The sequence below is a fragment of the Mus pahari genome, chromosome 3 (genome assembly GCF_900095145.1).
Source record: "Mus pahari chromosome 3, PAHARI_EIJ_v1.1, whole genome shotgun sequence".
Taxonomy (NCBI): domain Eukaryota; kingdom Metazoa; phylum Chordata; class Mammalia; order Rodentia; family Muridae; genus Mus; species Mus pahari.
In genome coordinates, this window is record NC_034592.1 from 72,997,831 (window position 1) to 73,019,828 (window position 21,998).

The 21,998-nt window shown below is 34.5% G+C and overlaps 3 protein-coding genes across 3 annotated transcripts in view; 1 reads left to right on the top strand and 2 right to left on the bottom strand.

The window, feature by feature from the left end:
- The window catches only part of LOC110319424 (olfactory receptor 5L1-like), a 6,388-nt gene extending 3,474 nt beyond the window's left edge, over positions 1-2,914 (bottom strand). The window contains exon 1 of the mRNA XM_021194922.1: positions 2,846-2,914. The gene's annotated coding sequence lies outside the window, so the exon portion shown is untranslated. The remainder of the gene's footprint in view (positions 1-2,845) is intronic.
- A 4,919-nt stretch (positions 2,915-7,833) lies between these two features.
- LOC110319105 (olfactory receptor 5D18-like) lies at positions 7,834-8,790 on the bottom strand. Its single transcript, XM_021194532.1, has one exon. It carries the CDS (start codon positions 8,788-8,790, stop codon positions 7,834-7,836), a length of 957 nt encoding a protein of 318 aa, XP_021050191.1.
- An 11,154-nt stretch (positions 8,791-19,944) lies between these two features.
- LOC110319590 (olfactory receptor 5I1-like) lies at positions 19,945-20,906 on the top strand. Its single transcript, XM_021195081.1, has one exon. It carries the CDS (start codon positions 19,945-19,947, stop codon positions 20,902-20,904), a length of 960 nt encoding a protein of 319 aa, XP_021050740.1. The 3' UTR covers positions 20,905-20,906.
- Positions 20,907-21,998: the final 1,092 nt, after the last annotated feature.

A 21,998-nucleotide genomic window follows, 5' to 3' on the forward strand; every position in this document is an offset into this window, starting at 1 on the left:
GAGGAGAGGGGAGAGGGGGGAGAGAGGAGAGAGGAGAGAGGAGAGAGGGGAGAGAGGAGAGGGGATAGAAGTGAGAAGAGAGAGGGGAGAGGGGAGAGGGGGGAGGAGAGGGAGAGTGGAGAGGGGAAAGGGGAGAGGGGAAAGAGGAAAGAGGAGAGAGAGTTTTACCAGAACAGTTTACAAAGACATGTGCCAGGTGAAGACAGAAGTATAAAGAGCCAGATTAGAACAGATTGCCAGGGTTAGTTTCAGTCCAAACAGAGAAATTCAGTGAGAATCACTCAGTTTGGAGAGAAGTTTAAGCCAGAATAGCAGAATTGAGCCATCCATCCAGAGTTCAGAATGAACTAGAAATGGCAAGCTTATTCAGCAATAAGCCTTTGAGATGGCAATTATTTCAGGAATGTAAATATTGTATTTACATGCTGATTTAATTTATTTTGGATTTAATTTCAGCCATGGTTCAGAGAATAAATACTCTCGAGGATTACCTTCCACTATGGCTCTTCAATTTTTTTTTTTAAATCTGTTTTAAAAAACAAATACGTTTCTTTGAATTTCTTGGAAAAATAGTCAAAATTATAGAAAAGATATCATTTCAGAAATTGGCTCCTGATAATTGTTAATATGTAAATTGTGATAATTTATAAATCAAGTGGAAAATTGAGAGTGATTGTAAAACTTTTGCAATAGATATGAAAATACATATTATTTAATTTTCTAAATTTGTATAATTTCTTGCACAAAATACAAGAGAAATTAAATAGACATAAAAATGATAAAGGGCAAATATTATATGCATAATCAACAAACTTTCCTTTTAACTTTAAAAATAAATAATTTTATTCATATTATTTGAAAGAGTTTTTAACATAGCCAGATTCTAAAGCAAGTTTTCAGATAAGAGTTGTGATAGAAATTGAGATAATTTAGAAATTTGAATCTCAAAAATGTAGAGAGCCCTTATTTGCCCACTTGTCAAGACCCTTGGTAGAAACATCCATGAAGTGTGGTGCTGTGGCACCAAACAGATATTTGTGGGGAGAAGAACGTAGAAAAAAGATCACAAACAAGGTTTTGTCAATTTATCTACGATTTCAGAGACTTGAGGATGGATTCATTAATACTTATCATTCCCAATCAATGTCATTGTTCTGATCTGAAAATGCTTATTCCTTAAATGTCTTTCACTGAGTTCAAAAGAAAACATAATTTTGATTGTTGGAAAGTGAACTGGGGGTGGGGGGATAAAGACTAAACTGTTAAAAAAAAGATTAAAGAGAATTTAAAAAATGAAATATAAAGTGTAAAAAATGCAAATAAAATGGATTAATAATGAAAAATGTCTTTCACGTTGCCACCCAAACACTGCCTCCTTGTTAGCAAGTGATTTGATAAAGGAGGATATTAACGAGAATCCAAGAACATTTCCTTTTGTTCACATCATTTCCATTTTCTAGCTGTTGCAAACACAGTGGCAGTAATAGTTACTGAGCAATTTTCTTATCAGAAGATATACTATGTAAACTGGCAGGGGATTGAAGCAGAAACAGTCCTAGTCAGCTTTGATGACTATGAACCACATTGACAAGAATGGCAAAAATATCCTACAGGTATAATAGTACTACTCATGTTTTTGTAGTAACCAACAGATGCATAATTCAACTCAAGACTTACCCAACAAGAGAGAAATCAAGCTTGGTACTACACACCTAGGTAACTACCTTGTCTATTGATGGGAACTGAGCAAGAGTTGAGGAAATGGAAAACGTTGACTGGAGGAAACAGAAGGGTGGGGTGATGTAATTATATTACAATGAAAGGATATTAACTTATATGTATTATATGTAATATTAGGGAAATAAAAATATGTTTCTTTATGTCATGGTGGTGAGGTAGGAGTGGGTGGGTTGTTGGGGAAGCAACTCTTATAAAAGCAGAGGGAGGGAGGTTGGGATAGGGGTTTTGTAGAGGGGAAACTAGGAAAGGAGATAACATTTGAAATGTAAATAACTAAAATAGCCAATAAAAGTAAAGATATGCATAATGCCTGTTAATATGTATGCAAATAAAAATGAAAAATTATTAGTAGACATACAATGGTCTCTCATTTGTATAGCATATTCCAAGATTCACATAACCACCACGATATTTTTTATATTCCACAATATATTTCTACTAAATTCTAGTTTTTTACCAATTTTATTAACATAGTTGGTATATAAACTATGATATAATAAATAAGTGAATATTCTAAAGATGAAATTGATCAGTTTGTAAATCCAAGTAACTTTATAGTGCAAATGTTATCATGTTCTCAAAAATATCCCATAATGCTTTCTCGATCAGAATTAGCGCCATTCAATTTCATTGCATAACTTTCTATTGTCTTCTATCTATAAATCCATTTCGACAAATTTTTCAATTTTTATTATCTGTATATTTACAGAGCATATCATAAAAATTTGTTCTTTATTATTTTTCTTATTCAAATAGCAAAATTTTGTTGAGATCTGACTCTCAGATCAGTAATTATCCAAGTTTTTCTGCAGATTAAACTGATAACATTTACTGCCAGGATTATCCACGGCCAAGGAATAAGTATATTATTCTATGTGCAATAAGTATATTATTCTATGTGCATTCTCATGACATGTTATATAATAATACACACTCTAGAAGCAAGGCATAAACACAAGAAAAGCAATGGTGTTTGGTTCAGTAGTTCCCTTTACAAATTTGTCTTTATGAGTGCAATCATAATTCAAAATTTGAGCTCCCAGAATCTATTCATTCAGTGCATTCCACCAAATAAAATGTAGTTAAACATATCCAACCAACTCACCAATGAAACAAACATTGCAGACCTCTCTCTTTTCCTAAAGATGTCACTATACAAATTGCCACAGTCTTTATATTTCACTGTGTATCCCTAAAGCTTATAATCCTAAATTTCTGAAAACAAGCATCAGTCTCTGTAGGATATCAATGTGAGAGCACGAATATATTCTCTCTTGAGATTCAATTATTAATATAATGAGATACAAAATGGGAATATTCATCAGTATGATTCATTGTATCTTAATGTAACATAATTTAGTTGAAGTTTCTTGGTAAACAATGTGTGCAACGACTAAGGTTTTTAACCTCTGTGTAATATGTGAAAAGATCAAATAGGATATGTTGTCTTATTTCAATAGTGTACCACTGACACAGTAAAGAGTGAAGTCACCATAGAGTTTCCCCCAAATCGGAGAGCAGTGAGAATGAATAAAGTGAGTCCTTCTTTTTAATATTTTTATTATATATTTTCTTTATTTACATTTCAATTGTTATCCCCTTATCTAGTTTCCCTTCCAAAAATCCCCTATCTCCTCCCCCTCCTCTTATACCCTATTAATAAGTTAAAAATAGGAATTGTCATGGTAAAACTTTATCAGACTGAATGAGGTCAGCATTTATTCCTATCCTAGGCTAAAAATATGTGACCTTTGTGAAAATAAGCAGTTCGTTAATAAATCTGTATGACAATTGAAAGATGATAGCCGCCAAAGATTTGGGAGAGTAGACACCATGTGTATTGAGGGAGACCATAATATTGCCATACCTCATTATCTTTTCCCACATTTGGTCTTTTCCTAAGTATACAATGTTAATTTCAAATATGTTTGCTTGAAGCAGCCTGTGTTTTTTCCAGATGCATCAAAGTGTTCAAAAAATATATTAGTGAAATTCGTCTCAGATAATGTTTCTAGTTCTCAATAGTCTATATATAGTTGCCTAAAATTAGCATGAGGCTTTTTTAATTCTGAAGAAATTATCAAAAAGGCCTTTTATAATTGTATCTTGATATGTTTTTTCTCTTGTTCTTTTTCTCTTGTTAAGGTCACTAAATTTTCATTATTTATATCTCCTATATAAACCACTACAATGATCAAAACATGAGCAAAATGCCCAAAGACTAAAACCTTGAGGACCCCTTGTGTATTTGCCATGATTCCTGACTTTTTTGTTTTTCCTCAAGAAAATTCAAATTATATGTTCATTTTTATATAAGATATTCATATATTATGTATAACTTAGTTTATCAAATAAGTTTTTCTAAATTCAGGTGTAATTGGGTATAGAACATGCTCCAGTTTATTTTTAGTTGACATTAGAGACACTATTACACTATGTATGCCTCTTGAAGGACAGTTCCTCAACAGTAAAATGGAAAACATCAATATAGAGTATTCCTGGTAGCAATGATGTACAGCATCCTATCAGATGTCATACACAAAGATTTTGGTGAATCTTAACTTGTCTTAGACCTAAAGACATGAATTAGAGATATTTTAGGACTTTTCTTAATCTTTTGTTTTTTTACGTTTTTTCGAGACAGGGTTTCTCTGTGTAGCCCTGGCTGTCCTGGAACTCACTTTGTAGACCAGGCTGGCCTCGAACTCAGAAAACCATTACCATTATAAGCACACTATAAATTTACAACTTTATTATATTTTTATTATGGGTTTTCTTTTTTGATACTATTTATGTTTTAGAAGAGATGTGGCTTTAATGAACAGTAAGAAGTAAACTACCAAACTCTTTCTGATTTCTCCACTACTAAACTCTTAGGAATGAGTATGTATAAATTTGTTACAAGTAATGAACCAGTTTTGATTCATTTTTAACTATATTCCAGAGTTAATTTGTACATATATATATATATATTGGAAATTTAAGCTTTCCTTTTTTATAACTCTTAGATTTATTTCAAAATGTACACTCAATTTCCTGTCTTCTTAGTGTTTCCTCATTGACTGGGGCAAAATTATAGGCTATGTTTATATTTTATATCTGTGTGTGTAGTGATCATACAATGAAATAAGTTTTGTTATGTTATTTATTCATAAATGTTTTCTTCACTGAAAGCATTCCTTAAACCATCTTTTGTGTACAATTGTCTACATATACTTATTCCCTTCTTCTCTGTAATAATCTTCCTTCCACATTTATGTAGTATGTATTCTATTACCCTAATTTGATTCTGGTACTGCCTACTTAAGATTGTTTTATCATATCATATTACCCCTTTATACATTTATAAAAAACAAATATATATTCAAATTATAAATATTTGAATCCATGACTTACATTTGAGAGAAAATATTTAATGTTTGCATTTCAGACTTATTAATATAAAAATCAACTTTATTCACCTTCTTACAAAGAATATAATTATATTCTTTACAATGAATAAAATTTTATTCTTTAAAATATGTGAAATGTGTACCTGTCAGTTGGCCTTTATGCTCATTCTTTTTCTTTTGAAAGCAGTGTCAATAAATATGAATATGCAAGTATGTATGTTATAGGATAGAGTTGGTTGTGTATATGCCAAGATATGGAGGGAAATTGGAAAACATAGAAGGAGTAGAAACTGTATTCAAAATGTGTTATACAGGAAAAAGTTCTATTTGTAATTTTAAAAAACATGAGTTGAAGTTTGAATATTTGAATCCAAGACTTACATATGAGAGAAAATATTTAATGCTTGCATTTCAACAACATTAAGAATAATTAAGTGTAAGAATACTAAGAGATGTTTTCTATTTTCACTATTTATTATGTTCTGTTATGATTGGATTATTGTTTGTTTACTTTTTTCTTCCTACTACATTTTTAAGTTTCTGGATTATTAATTTTGTTGTTGAGAGTTGAAATAACATATTGATGTCTCATGATTGCAGTGAATTCACTATGGAGAGAAGGCTTGCAACAAACATATTTTTTTTTCCTTTATAATGATTTTATTTGTTATGTTTTAAAAAGACTTTATTAAACATATGAGCATATAAACAGATTTCTTAAACAGGAAAAGCTTGTTCCATTCAACTATTCACAACATAGTCTGTGACACAGCTCTGTGTCATTCAAAATTAACATAATTCAAATGTAAGTTATAAAATATACCATACATAATTTATCATCTAAAGCAAAAGTCTAGTGAATAGTATATTTTCTTTTTTTTCAATTTTTATTAGGTATTTACTTTATTTACATTTTAAATGTTATCCCCAAAGTCTGCTATACCCTCCCCACCGCTCCCCTACCCACCCACTCACACTTCTTGGCCCTGGTGTTCCCCTGTACTGGGGCTTATAAAGTTTGCAACACCAAGGGGCCGCTCTTCCCAATGATGGCTGACTAGACCACCTTCTGCTACATCTGCAGGTAGAGACCCCAGCTCTGGGGGTGCTGGTTAGTTCATACTGTTGCTACACCTATAGGGTTGCAGACCCCTTTAGCTCCTTGGGTACTTTCTCTAGCTCCTCTATTGGGGGCCCTGTGTTCCATCCTATAGCTGACTATGAGCATCCACTTCTGTGTTTGTCAGGTATCAGCATAGCCTCACATGAGACAGCTATATCAGGGTCCTTTCAGCAAAATCTTGCTGGTGTATGCAATAGTGTCTGTGTTTTGTGGCTGATTATGGGATGGACCCCTGTGTGGGACAGTTTTGGGATGGTCCATCCTTAACAAACACATTTTGATTATCCAAACATCTTCATAGCAAATAAGTACATGAAACAATTATATTTAGTAAGACCATAAAACAATAATATATTGGTATGAAAATGACATTGTGAAACTCATCTCTTTGAATATTCATCTAATTATTAGGAATTGTAAAGGAAGAAGACACATTGATAGATTTTAATTTAATTTTTTTATAAAATGTGATCTTTACCTTAAGCAAGAATGATAAAATAAATTTAAACTGTTTTGCTTCACTTTCTAAAAAAGGAGAGTAAACATGTACTCATCAGAAGGCATTAATGCCAGACAAAAAGAAATAACTGCATTTAAGTCAAGCTTACTGAATTTATTGGCTTACTGAATTTATTGACATTATTTAGAGGACCATGTCTAAGGAATACACTGGAAGGCAGCCATGTCACTGAAAAGCTTTGTTTATGAAGGAGCATCTCCAGATACATGGGATTCACCCATAGGTGAATACATGGTGGTGATACATAGGTGATCACCACTGTGTCCAACACAGACACCACCTTGACTGTGAACCTGAAATTTCTATGTTTATACACACAAAAGAGGAATAAAATAATGCCATTGGAAGATAGAATTCGTGATACTTGCATGAATTGAAGCAGCCGTGAACTGGCCAGTCAGGAAATCCTTTCTCCTAACCAATCATTACTGCTTGTACAACCTTTGGGAGATAAAATTTGATTTCTGTTTTCTGTGTCTTGCATCAACATCAGCTTCAAATAAAAGGTAGACAGGACTACAGAAGCCCTGATCTCTTCCAAAATCTTTACAGAAGTTATTTTCTGTATCATCCAGTAGTCCGATTCATCCTTGTCATCCTATTTTGTTTCTGCATTTTTGTAGGCAAGCATTAGTTCTCATATTTACAGTGAGTTCTACTTTATGTAAGAATGAAAACCTTCTAATATTTCAAAAGATGTTTCTCTGTCCTGAATATTTGATAATAATAGAAGATGAAATAATATGTTTTAGATTATACAAGTATTTTCATATGGCAATTATAAGAACAAGTAATCCAAATATTGTATTTCAGACTATACAACCCAATTTGGAATGAAATGCTAAAATTAAAAAAAATCATTGTGTCTATTTAGAAGCTTAAAAAAAAAGTTTTGTTTTTCTAAACTAAACCCAAAATTTATCCAAGCATAATATTAACGCCACTAATTGCAAAAGTATATTTAAGATCATTTATGAAGACAGTTTATGTATTCACAAAGACCTCAAAATTATGTAATATCCAATGAGAAATTACTTCACTCCAAATTTCTGACAATTTTAATTGTGTCTATAATTCTTAACACATGAGGTAAGGGTCATTATTTTTCTAATTGTGTGTTGGACATCCTTATTTCTCAGACTATAGATTAGGGGGTTAAGCATGGGGATCACCACTGTGTAAAACACAGAACCCACTTTGACTGTGAGCCTGGAATTTTTAGAGTTGGGCACACAAAAAAGGAATAAAATGGTACCATGGAAGATAGTGATGGCGGCCAGGTGGGATGCACAGGTGGAGAAAGCCTTACGACGCCCACTGGCTGAACGCATCTTAAGGACAGTGACAACAATGAACAGGTAAGACAACAGAATAAGGAGTAATGTGCTGACAGCATTGAATGTGGCAAAAACAAACAGCAGTAATTGACTGATGACAGTATCAGAGGAAGAAAGGGCTAGCAGTGAAGAGAGTTCACAGAAGAAGTGATCGATTCTATTGACACTATGAAAAGATAATTTTACAGTAGAACATGTCAGTGTCAAGGAACATGTGAAACCCCATGCATAGGATCCCACCACCAGTGTGGCACAGAGTTTCTGAGACATGGCTACTGTGTAGAGCAGAGGGTTGCAGATAGCCACAAATCGGTCATAGGCCATAACCACTAATAAAAAGGCTTCAGTTACTACAAAGACAGCAAATAAAAAATATTGTACTATGCATTCTACAAATGAAATGGTTCTGTCTTTTGCAACAAGGTTCACCAGCATCTTGGGAGCAATGATGGAAGAATAGCAAAAATCCACAAAGGAGAGGTGGCTGAGGAAAAAGTACATGGGGGTGTGCAGTTTGGAATTAATTCTGATCACAAGGATCATGCCAATATTTCCTACCACAGTGATGCTGTAAATGATGAGAAACACCAAGAAGAGAGGGACTTTAAGTTCAGGATAATGTGAGAAGCCCAAGAGGGTGAAAATAATCCCACTATTGTTTTTTCCAGACAGTATCATTGTGTGCCTGTAAGAGCATGAAGATTAGCCCTGAAAATGAGAAAAAAATAATAGAAATAGGTTAATGAGGAAACAAATTTTTGCATAAAAGGCCTATAGGATAAGTAAAGTTTGCATTTCCTGTGTACTTGATTCCTTAGACAGACTATAGGTGATTTTTAAAAAGGATCCTAGCACTAACTAATAAAATTACCATAATTGTAATTTCTTCTTAAAAATCCATTGGATTAAAATGCAAATCCTTCCCTCTTTTCGTTCTGATTATATGATAATAAGATTTTATTACACTTATTTTAAATTAATTAAATGTCTTAGTATAGCTCTATAAGTTCCAAAATGACAGGACCTAATGTAAATGTAGATACTGATTATCCTAAATTGGTATTCAGTATTACAAATTGGAAATGTATGAACTATATTTGTATCCTATCTTTACACAATCTTAACAATTTTTGTGTTGTGCTTCTTTGGTTATGTCTTGTGTCACTTTATTCTTTGTTACTTAGTACATTTTATAATTAGATGCATGCTAATCATTTTCTGTTATTATGCTTTTTACTTCAGACAGTTCTAATAATTAATAATTCCACATGGAATATTAAAAATAGTGCAGAGATTTTACTTCTTCATAGTAGTATTTTACTTCTTTAGTAACTGATAGGATTCAAGGCAGAAAAATTTGATTTTCTCACTAGCATACCTATAGAGACCACCTACATATTTAGATCTACTTCTCTGATTCTCATATACATAGCCACATATACATTTCCATAAGTCAGAATAATTCATGTTCTAGACCCAGATAATAGCATTCTTATTTAAGGATCATCTTGTTCAGTGAAAAAAAACTACTCTTGGGAACAACAGAACATTTATAATAGAAAATTTGTATGCTTATACATTTACACCATTGCTAAGAACAAGCACAAGAAAATGCAAGGCAAGGAGTAGTCTATTCTAAGAAAAAAGTTCTTATGAAGACAGACAGAAGTTTCACATTTCTAAGTAAGTTTGTTTGCTTGCTTTTTCAGATGTTTTCCTGTATTTTTATTCTCCCTTCAAAATAGTTAATACAGTCATTCTTTCCTTCAATTATCTGAGAATGAGAAAAATGAAAAACAAACAAACTAACATTACATTATACAGGGACCTTATGGAAAATAGGTTAGTAAGTAACAAAAATAACCCCAAAATTTTCATCATATTATTTCCTTAGAGGTCAATCATCATATTCAGCCTTATCCAGAACATGTACCTCTTTTATTTCTGGTAATATCTCTAGGATTACATAGACCATGATATAGTTTCAGAAAAATCCATTGACAAAGAAGTAACCATATATACAAAAGTAAGTCACACATTTGTTCTTTCTATTATACTCATGAATTTGACTTAACACAGCCTATTATTAAGGTAAGGATTCTAGTTGACATATGCATTTATTCACAGTTTGATTCATTTTACTGAGTATTTCAACTCATGTAATCCTACTGTGCAGAGAACGCAGTGACTTCAGCAGCATAGTGCAGTTATTATATTGCTATCAAATGATATTAATCTTTCTTATAATCTTTCCTCATGTAGATTACTTGTTTCTTTGCTTCCAGAACTCGTAATTGTAATGGAAATTTAAAATTATGCCATAATTCTTACAGAAATAGGTACTTTTGGTAGTTTTCTCTAGCATAGACTTTCCTACCTCTTTGTTTAATTAACATAAGCAAACAGCTTTTTCTTATGAAAATTTCCACCACACTTTATTTCTGTGACCCTCCTGCCTTCATCTTATCACCTTGTCTGTTCTAACCTATCCCCAGTGTGTTTCTCCACTTTCAAACCACAAGGGTTTTATTACCCTCACACATTTTCTAAAATCTTTTCTTCTTTCATGATTTCTCATAAAGAAATACATATTTTATCTTCTCTGTGATTCTACCCACTTGCAGAAGTTAGACACATTTTTCAGGTTTCCCCTTCTGTTCTATCCACATATCCCATCTGACCCTCTTTACCTGTGTGTTGAGAAGCAAGGCTGAAGGCTGGGTGTGGTGGCGCATACCTTTAATCCCAGCACTCTGGAGGCAGAGGAAGGCAGATTTCTGAGTTCGAGGACAGCCTGGTCTACAGAGTGAGCTCCAGGACAGCCAGGGCTACACAGAGAAACCCTGTCTCCAAAACAAAACAAAACAAAACAAAAGAAAAAAAAAGAGAGAGAAGAAAGGCTGAGACACTTACAAAAGCTCAACAGAAAGACAGAAATCCTCTTCTTTATTATTCAGAAAAAAAAACTATACCAAACCTTGACAGCAACAATGGCTGGGCTCTTATCAAAAAATGTCTTGCTCATTGAAAGGAGAGAGAGAGAGAAAAAGAGAGAGAGAGAGAGAGAGAGAGAGAGAGAGAGAGAGAGAGAGAGAACAAACTTTTGGATCTTAAACCTTATTGTAAAAAGTGTAGGATGTCTTTTGTCTGCAAGAGACACCTTATATGAATAGTTACAGCCTTGGTGATGCACAAACCTTTGGGACAATCTAGTCCTATTCTCTTGAGATCTTTAAATAGGCAGTGGGAATTAATTACCTCATTTGATGTGATTTTTGTAAATCAGTGATTATGATATTTTTTTGTCTCAATTATGTTTAACTTTTTAAAGAAAATGAACAAAGAAAATGAACATTATAAAACCTTAATCTTTTGTTTTAAAAATTATGTCATTATTTTACTGTGATTTTTAAAATTTCTCTCATTTTACATACATTGGATTAATTTTCTCTTTATTAATACCTATATTTGTGTTATATTCATATGTGTTTTTCCTTCATTTTGTCTATGAATTACATGTCCACAGTACCAAAAGAAGCAAAAAAGGGGGTCATGTAATCTGGTGAAGTAGTAGCAGACGGTTGTTAGCCACTATGTTTGGTCTAGGAAGTGCTCTTAATCACAAAGTCATCTGTGAATCTCCAGGTGTACTTCGAGTTTTAATTGCAATTCCTGAAACTATAGTTAAATAGCCGCTCATCTTATTTCTTTCTGTCACTGATATTGGTTTTATTGTGACAAATTTCCATCTTAGGATATCATAGTACAGCACACTCAATGCTTCTCAACCTTAGGACACCATAGTACAGCACACGCAATGCTTACCAACCTTGCTTTTCAGGTGCTTCAGACTCTCTTTTATTTCATTCAGTCCTTAATCGCTCATGATTAAGTTATTCAACTAGCCCATGTCTGTGGAATTTTACTTACCCCCAAACAATTTTCAGTATCAACTGAATTCTAAAAAAAAAAATCTTAACATAATTCTCCACAGGTATTGAAAGTACAATTTTTCATGTGGAAAACAAAAACCAACCAACCAACCAACCAAAAACCAGCATGTCTTAAACATTATAAACAATGAGCTGTTGGAGGTATCACCCATTGTGATCTAAGTGATGAATGCCAAAAAGTCACCACTTGGCAGATCTCACATGACAGATTTATTGGAGAGGGGGTTATTCAGAGGCTGCCTCTGAGTGAAGGTGGAGGGAAAAAGACAGTCCAGAGAGGAGGCACTGGTTTTTAATAAGGGGATATAGTGCATGTGTATAAAGAGAATATGTGACTTTGTCGGTGGAAATGTGCTAGAGCTTGGCAGTTAGAGATGATGTTCCCTGCTGTCCCTAGGTCCCTGGGACAGGCAGTGGAGATGTATGGTTGCTAAAATTGTTATTGCTAATTTCCAATTAACTATAAAGTGTTGAGGTCTGGCCCCCAATCGCACCAATCATACCTGAAATCATTTTGTTCCAAGCTTGCCATCTATTCCATATTGTTGCTGTAATATTGCTGCCAGTCATTCACACACACACACACACACACACACGCACACGCACACACACACACACATGTGCACATGCACACACACATACACACACACATGATAACTTGACTCAGAGCAAGTTCAGTTTGATCACATATTCTGTTATTTTATGTATGAGGGTTGTTAAGCTTAAGAAATTCCAGATTGCTTTATATAGGATTCATCAAATTAAAAGTCAGTATGAATTGTTATGTTTAAAATGGCTTGAGTCAGTGCCAACCACTTCATTGTGCTTTTTGCAGACTTAACCTTTACAAGATGACAGAGAACAATTTATTGTGCCATACCCTCAGCCACCAAATATTGAGCAACAGCCCTAGTCTATCAGTCAGAGGCTTTGTGTTCAAAAACCATTTCTGTCTGAGATCGATGTTTGTGTGGTTTGTTGGTGACTCTTGGACCCCACATAGAGCTATGGTAATAAAAATTGCATAATATTAACATAGAAACAGGAACATCAATTAGTGGATTCTAATTGAAATCCCAGACATAAATTCAAACGTGGTTTTTCATGATGAAGCAAGAAATACGTGATGGTTAAAAGACAGCATCCATAACAAAAGATTCTGCTTTAGGGCTGGTGAGATGGCTCAGCTGGTAAGAGCACCCGACTGCTCTTCTGAAGGTCCTGAGTTCAAATCCCAGCAACCACATGGTGGCTCACAACCATCCGTAACGAGATCTGACGCCTTCTTCTGAAGTGTCTGAAGACAGCTACAGTGTACTTACATACAATAAATAAATAAATAAATCTTAAAAAAAAAAAGATTCTGCTTTAATTGTGTATGTACATCTAGAAGATTACAAACACGTGCTTATAACTTTGCACCAAATTCAAGTCTAAGTGGATCAAAGATCTCAACCTAAAACCAGATACACCAAGCCTGATAGAATGAAAACTAGAGACTATCTTTGAACACTTTTGACACAGAAGACATCTTTCTGAACAGAACACCTACCTCCCAGGCAATGACATCAAAGATTAATGCATGAGACTTCCTGAAACTGAGAAGGTTGTGTAAAGCAATGGACACTGTCAGTCACAGAGAGCTGGAGCCAACAGAATGGGAAAGAGATTTTACCAACTCCATTTTCCACAGAGGACTAATATACAAAGAACTCAAGAAGTAGATAGCAAAAACCAAAACTCAATTTCAAATGGCATATAGATCTGTCTTAGTCAGGGTTTCTATTCCTGCACAAACATCATGACCAAGAAGCAAGTTGGGGAGGAAAGGGTTTAATTCAGCTTACATTTCCATACTACTGTTGATCACCAAAGGATGCAGGACTGGAACTCAAGCAGGTCAGAAAGCAGGAGCTGATGCAGAAGCCATGGAGGGATGTTCTTTACTGGCTTTCTTCCCCTGGCTTGCTCAGCTTGCTTTCTTATAGAAGCCAAGACTACCAGCCCAGAGATGGCACCACCCACAAGGGGACCTCCCCCTTGATCACTAATAGAGAAAATGCCTTACAGCTGAATCTTGTGGAGGCATTTCCCCAACTGAAGTTCCTTTCTCTGTGATAACTCCAGCCTGTGTCAAGTTGACACAAAATTAGCCAGTACAATTGACCCCTTGTCAACTTGACACACAGACACATCACTAGTAAGCCTCAACCCTTAATTTCTTATTTATCCCCAAGATCTAAACATCTTTAAAAGTCTCACAGTCTTTACATATTAAAAGTTCAATCCTTTTAAAATATCCAATATCTTTTAAAATCCAAAGTCTTTTTCCAGTTAAAAGTCTCTTAACTGTGGGCTCCACTCAAATACTTCCTTCAAGAGGGAAAAACATCAGGGCACANTCACAATCAAAAGCAAAAATTAAACTCCAACTGTCTGGGATCCAACTCACGATCTTCTAGGCTCCTCCAAGGACTTGGGTCACTTCTCCAGCCCTGTCCTTTGTAACACAGAGCTTTGTCTTCTAGGCTCCATCTGCCTGTACTCCACTGCTGCTGCTATTCTTGGTGGTCATCTCATGGTATTGGCATCTCCAAATGCTGCTCTAACTTTGCTTCAACAATATCTTCTCACAGGCTCTCTTCATAGTACCAAGCCTCAACTCCTTTGCATGATGCCTTCAGTCCTGGGTCATCAATTGTATCTGAGGCTGCACCTTCACCAATGGCCTTCCATGATCTCTCACAGTGTTTCCATGGCCTCAGCTGCTCTGCATAACCCCTTCATACCACCCACAAGGGGACCTCCCCCTTGATCACTAATTGAGAAAATGCCTTACAGCTGAATCTTGTGGAGGCATTTCCCCAACTGAAGCTCCTTTCTATTTGATAACCCAAGCCTGTGTCAAGTTGACACAAAATTAGCCAGTACGAGATCTAATCAGAGTATTCTCAAAAAATATCAGTCTCTTATGGCTAAGAAATACTTGATCATTCAACACCTGTAGCTATCAGAGAAATGAAAATCAAAACTACTTTGGCATTCTATCTTACTTGGCAAAAATCAATAGCACACATGTTAAGTCATTATGATGAGTATGTGAAGCAAGGAGAAAACTCCTCCATTGTTGGTGGTAATGCAAACTTTATATCCATTATGAAAATCAGTATTCTGGTTGCTCAGGAAGATAAAATCAGTCGAACTCAAGATAGAGCTATACCACCTATAGTGTACACTACCTATCAAAAATACTTGTGATAAGCCTGTTCATTGCTGATCTATTTGTGAGATCTTGAAACTAGAAACAGCCTAGTTATTCAAAAACAGAAGAATGGAAAAAGAAAAGGTGATACATTTACACAATGAAGTAGTATTACTAAACCGTTTTTAAAATGACATCATGAAATTTGTAGGCAAATGGCAATAGAAAAAAAATAATTCTGAGAGAGGTAACCCACACCCAGAAAGATAAATATGAGTATATTCACTTATATCTTCACATTATCCATTTCATAAATGATAAAAAATGCTACGATCCATAGACAGAGAGAGGATAGATTGGCATGGAGGAAGGGATGAATGTGGATACATGGATGTCCCTGAGAGTGTGAAATAGAATAGATTTTAAAGGAGGAACAGAGTGGAGGAGGGGGACATGAAAAGAGGAGGAACAAGTAGGAAGTGGGAGGGAGAGCAGATGGGATTGAGGGAATGCATGTTTGCAGAAACCCTGATAATTAAGCGGCATCTTCAGAGGGGCAGTATGGAAAGCAATTGCAGAGGAAAGTAGGGATTAAAACATCTCCTATATTGTATTCTCCTATACAATATAGATTGGTGCCTTATTCAGCCATTATAGGAGAGGCATCCTTCTCCAACAGATATGTTCACATAAAGAGATTCTTGTAGATGAAATTTAATCCAGCAACATTGTTGCTAACATGGTTTGTTAATCCAAAGACCTTCTAGGTCTGTGTGATCCAACTTTCAGCTGGAACACACACACACACACACACACACACACACAAACACAAACACCTTCAATCTAAGAAGCATAGGAAAGCAGATCTCTGAGTTCAATATTCTTTACCAGAACAAATTTCAGGCAAAAAATAAAGTTTGGATTAACAAACCATGTTAACAACCATGTTGCTAGATTAAATTTCATCAACAAGGATCTCTTTATGTGAACACATTAAGGGTACATGACTTTAATCCCACACTCAGGAGACAGAGGCATAGGTATCTCTGAGTCCTAGCCATTCACTTCAGTTGATTCAGAGAGATGAGAGGCAGTGAAATGCAATGCAGTTTGTGGGTGTACAGTTCATAGAATCCAGAGGCAGGTTTTACCAGGACAGTTCTATAGAGGTGGGTTGCAGAGAGAACTAGCTAGACACAGGGGGTGATAAGGACATAGAGAATGAGAAGGATCCAGGGGATTAGAACAGAGGGCCAACATGAGTGTGAGGCTAAGCAGAGCATTTCAATGAGAAGTCTTTTATTTATTTACATTTCAAATGTTTTTCCCCTTCCCAGTTAACCCCCTATTCCTTTAACCTTCTCCTCTGCTCTTTGAGGGTACTCCCCCATCCACCCACTCCCTCCCAACTAAGAACACTAGCAATCCCCTACACTGGGTCAAGCATTCACAGGACCAAGGGGCTCCCCTCCCATTGATGACAGATAAGGTAATCCACTGCTACATATGCAGCTGGAGTCATAGATTCCTCCATGAGTACTTCTCTGGTGGGTGGCTTAGTCCCTGGGAGCTCTGACGAGTCTGGTTGGTTAATATTATTGTTCTTCCTATGGAGTTGCAAACCCCTTCATCTCCTCCACTTCTTCCCTTAACTCCTCTATTGGGCTTCCTGTGCTCAGTCTGATAGTTGGCTGCAAGCATCCGCATCAATATAACAGTCCCTCAGAAAATTGGAAATAGAGGTCCCAGCTATATCACTACTGGTCTTATACCCAAAAGATGCTGCAACAAATAACAGGGACACATACTCCATTGTGTTCATAGCAGTCTTATTTATAATACCCAGAAGCTGTAAAGAACCCAGATATCACTCAACAGAGGAATAGATACAGAAAATGTGGTACATTTTCACAATGGAGTACTACTTAGCTATTAAAAACAGTGACTTCGCCCGGCTTGGTGGCACATGCCTTTAATCCCAGCACTCAGGAGGCAGAGGCAGGTGGATTTCTGAGTTCGAGGCCAGCCTGGTCTACAGAGTGAGTTCCAGGACAGCCANGGCTACACAGAGAAACCCTATCTCATAAAAAAAACAAAAACAAAAAACAAAAATAAAAACAAAACAAAAAAACATGACTTCATGAAATTTACAGGAGTATGGATGGAACTAGAAAATATAACCCCGAATGAGGTAACTCAGTCACAAAAGTACACACAGGGTATGTACTCATTGATGAGCGGATCTTAGGCAAAAATCTCAGAACATCCAAGATACAACACACAGACAATATGAAGCCCAAGAAGATTTCATTCATTTTTTGACACATAGAAGTGAACTTGAATATCTATATCACTTTTGTAAAATATTCTTTCCTCTTAGTTCACTTTTACTGTATGTGATTAGGACAAATTGGTAAGATAAAGAAACATGACTACACACCATGAACCATAGTATTTTAATTTCTCTATTGCTGCACTTTCTAATGACCTGCTGCTGCTTCTCTATCTGTCAATGTTCCATACTAGATGCATTTCCTACTTTCCAGATAAAATTAAAAATTTGGAACTGAAACAAAATATTCCAAATAATGGGTGTTTATGAATGAAGACTTTGAAAAATTGTGTTGCCTTAAGAAGTTAGAATTTTAATTCAGTGTAGATATAAGTATATTCCATTCATAGTTTGTTTTCTTACAACAGTTTTATTTTAAAAGTCTAATTATAAAGAATGGAAATATACTCATTTTATTTATTGCAATTATATTCGTTGATATATTTTATATCAATAAATATGCTATTTTAGTTCATTCTACTACTCTTTTTGCACATAATATTCTCAGTGCCACTTGAAAAACTATTTTGGTCACTTAAATCAGGGGGTTAATAAATGCTATTAAGTTTTATATAGTCTAATATTTGGAAAGTCAAATTGATTATCTTTGAGGCATTTCCAAGACAAACATTTGTCGCATCATTTCATTTTATGCTTAATTAATTCCTTCGTGAAATTGTTTAATTGCTCACATATTTTCTCATGGGAATTTGGATATTGGTGCTTGGGTTCCTAGAAGCTCATGTGAGATTAAAGTCCTAAAAGCAAACCATAAAATGTTTCCTTTGTACTGCAACTTTTTAAGGGAGGTGTACTTTCCTTGAAGAAAACAGAAGGTGTGTCAAGAATGGAAAATGAGTAATGCTATAATGGATTTATATTTTTTGTTTAAATGTTACTCATGTTTTCTATTTAAAAAAAAAAAAACTGTGGCTCACAGCAGTAAAAAAGGAGGTAAATGAGAGAAAGGTGGTCATCTGGTAAGTATTCTTATAATAATCCTCAGCTGTTGACACTGGGTGGGACTACAGTGGTTCAGGTCTCACAATCACCATCTAGAAAGCTGTTGATTGACTTCGAACATAACTACAGATAAGCAGGATTTCTATCCACTTGGTGAGTCCAAAAACAACAACAACAACAAAATCTAGTTAAATTAAAGTACATTTAAAGTGTGCTACTTTTAAAACATCTATCCATATTAATAAACCTTGAGACATCTGAATATGAATCTTTCTTAGTAAGGTATTAACTATTAACTAAATAAATTAAACAGAGCCAGGCATGATGAAACACACCTTTGACCTAGTACTTGGGAGGCTGATGCAGGTTGAACTCTGTGAGTTAGAGGTGAGGTCACCCTGATCTTTTAGTGAGCTCCAGGCCAACCAAGTCTACACAATGAGACACAGCCTCAAAACACCACCACCAATAAATGCATGAAGAAACAAAGAAGGGGAGACTTCGAAAGCAATTGGTATATATATATATATATATATATATATATATATATATATATATATAAACACAGATTTCTCTTTATTTTAACTTAATGAGATCATTACCTGTAAGAAAAAGCATGTAAAAATCCTGCAGGAGAGATCATAATATTGACAGAAATATAGTGAAAGATGTGTGACATTTAGTGTTTGGAACTCTGAATAATTAGGTAATGACTTATTGGTCCTCTTCAATCATTCTCAGATTATAGCTGAACCTTAGACATGGTAGATGTTTGTATTCTTGAACATTCCTTAGCTTCTGAGGAACATAATTTATATGCACAGAGTAATCATTCCTAGTCTTTATTTTGTTTTATTTTTGTTTTGTGTTATTAATAGCAGTTGAATGATTGTGAGGACAACCCTTGTTCCTCACCTGGAAACTATATCTTAAAGTGAAAAACAGTCCTTCTACTCCTTTGCTGATTATATATATGTATATATATATATATATATATATATATATATACATATATATATATATTTGGAGCTGAGATAATTTTATCTATTATAGAAATTGACGAGGCAAAATACAGGAAACTGAAAACTTATTTACAGGCATAAAAATATATATTGCGTAACCTTTTGACAACGTTTATAAAAAGCAAATGAAATTTAAAATAAACTGTCATCTATATCCAGAGAGCACAACAATGTGATAGTGAATATGAAGCATAAAATATTTAAGAAGACTTTATCAATTCCAATTTAGTATAATATTGAAAATGTATTAATTTATTATGCTATATTTCTTACTCTATAAGAATGAGATAGATTATATATTACTTTTCTATTGAATTTTAAATTTATCTATGTGTTTATTCCATTTTTATTCTACCTGGGATGCAGAAACCAAAATTTCTACAAATAATGAGTCCGGAGAACTGCACTGTGAAGACTGAATTCTATCTCCTGGGATTCAGTGATCATCCAGAGCTCCAGAGTCTCCTATTTGCTGTGTTTTTATCAATCTACTCCATTACTCTGATGGGGAATATTGGCATGATCTTATTGATCACAGCCAGTCCTAATTTACACATTCCCATGTACTTTTTCCTCTGTATTCTGTCCTTCATAGACACATGTTCTTCTTCTGCCATTGCCCCCAGATTACTTGTGGATCTGATTTCTGACAAGAAGGTGATTTCTTACAATGGCTGTGCTACACAGTTCTATTTTTGCTGCTCTCTGGTTGATACAGAATCTTTCCTTTTGGCTGCCATGGCTTATGACAGGTACATTGCAATCTGTAACCCCCTGCTCTATACTGTAATTATGTCCAAGAGAGTCTGTACTCAGCTGGCATTTGGAGCATTCTTGGGTGGAACTATGAGTTCAATAATCCATACTACTAATACTTTCCAGTTGTCATTCTGCTCCAAAGAAATTAACCATTTCTTTTGTGATATGACTCCACTCTTCTCTCTCTCCTGCTTTGATACTTACACACATGACATTATACTGGTGGTGTTTGCAAGTTTGGTGGAAGCTGTCTGTCTTCTTACTGTTCTCCTCTCCTATATGTATATTATAGTGGCCATTTTTAAAATATGTTCTGCAGAGAGAAGAAAGAAAGGGTTCTCTACTTGTGCTTCTCACCTGGCAGCAATCATCATCTATCATGGCACCCTGATTTTCATTTATTTGCGTCCTAGTACAGGGCATTCAATGGATATTGACAAAATGACCTCTGTGTTCTATACATTGATTATACCCATGCTTAACCCCTTGATATATAGTCTCAGGAACAAAGATGTCAAATTTGCCTTTAGAAAAATTATTAGCAAAAAATTGTTTTCTTAGTTATTTAAAGATGGGCTTCACAACATTAGGAAATTTCTTTTGTTTTTCCATGTAAAATTTGAAAATCAATTGATATTTTATTTTCCCAATTGTATGTATAATGAGGATCCATTAAGAAAGTACAGTGTCTATCATTGAAACTGGTATCTTCCCTGTTATTCCTGATGATCACTTTTTTAAAAATTTGCTCTATTTAGTATATTTCATGTAAGATTGCATTTCACTTAATTAAATCATCTTTCATGCTAACTTTTCTCCACAATTCTCACTTGCAGATAAATCTCCTTTTATTATTCCTACAAGAATGTAGTATAATGTGGTTGTATCAGATTTATTCATACTGCCAATTCTTTCCAGATCCACCACACTTTCCAATATATTAATCTTTGTGTTTTTCTTATTTTTCACTCAAAGTCTGTGACCATGCAGTGGAGCAGGGGGTTCTTGCATCATAATATTCTTAGTTTAAAAAATTCATATATTTTCTCCCTTCCTTTTGAATTATAAGTAAAATAAACTCATTGTAGCTTATTTGTTTATATAGGACAAATTTTAATTTTTTAAATATTAACCTTTCTTCTAAACACATGTTTAATTGCCATAGACAATTTGTGTTTTAAATTGCAACTGGATGATAGATGTAAGAAGTTTTATTTATTTATTTTTTCTTATCTATCTTGTCTATCCTTTCTGTTTGTGTGTTGTGTTGTCTCCTACTTCCAAAGTTATTCATTCCTATTCATCAATTGATTCCATGATATTGACCAGTAGGAATCCCTTGTATGAATATTTGTATATGTTGTACAACTTTATCTTTGTTAAAATTTATGTTTTTAATGATCAGCAGGTCTTTGAATCACTTGATCTCTAAATATGGTGGTGAAATTATCAGGAGCATTTGAGCTAATTAGGGTACAGAGAGGAACTGGAAACAAAGTGCTAGGTGATAGCTTATTTGGCTGTTTTTAGAGACAAATACAAAGTGTTTTGCAAGAATAGCAAAAAAGTTATAAGGCAAAATGAGGTAAAATAGAGAGGATAAATTAAATGGAAAATATGATACTAAAAATGTTTGGCAAGTTTTGAGTCTACAC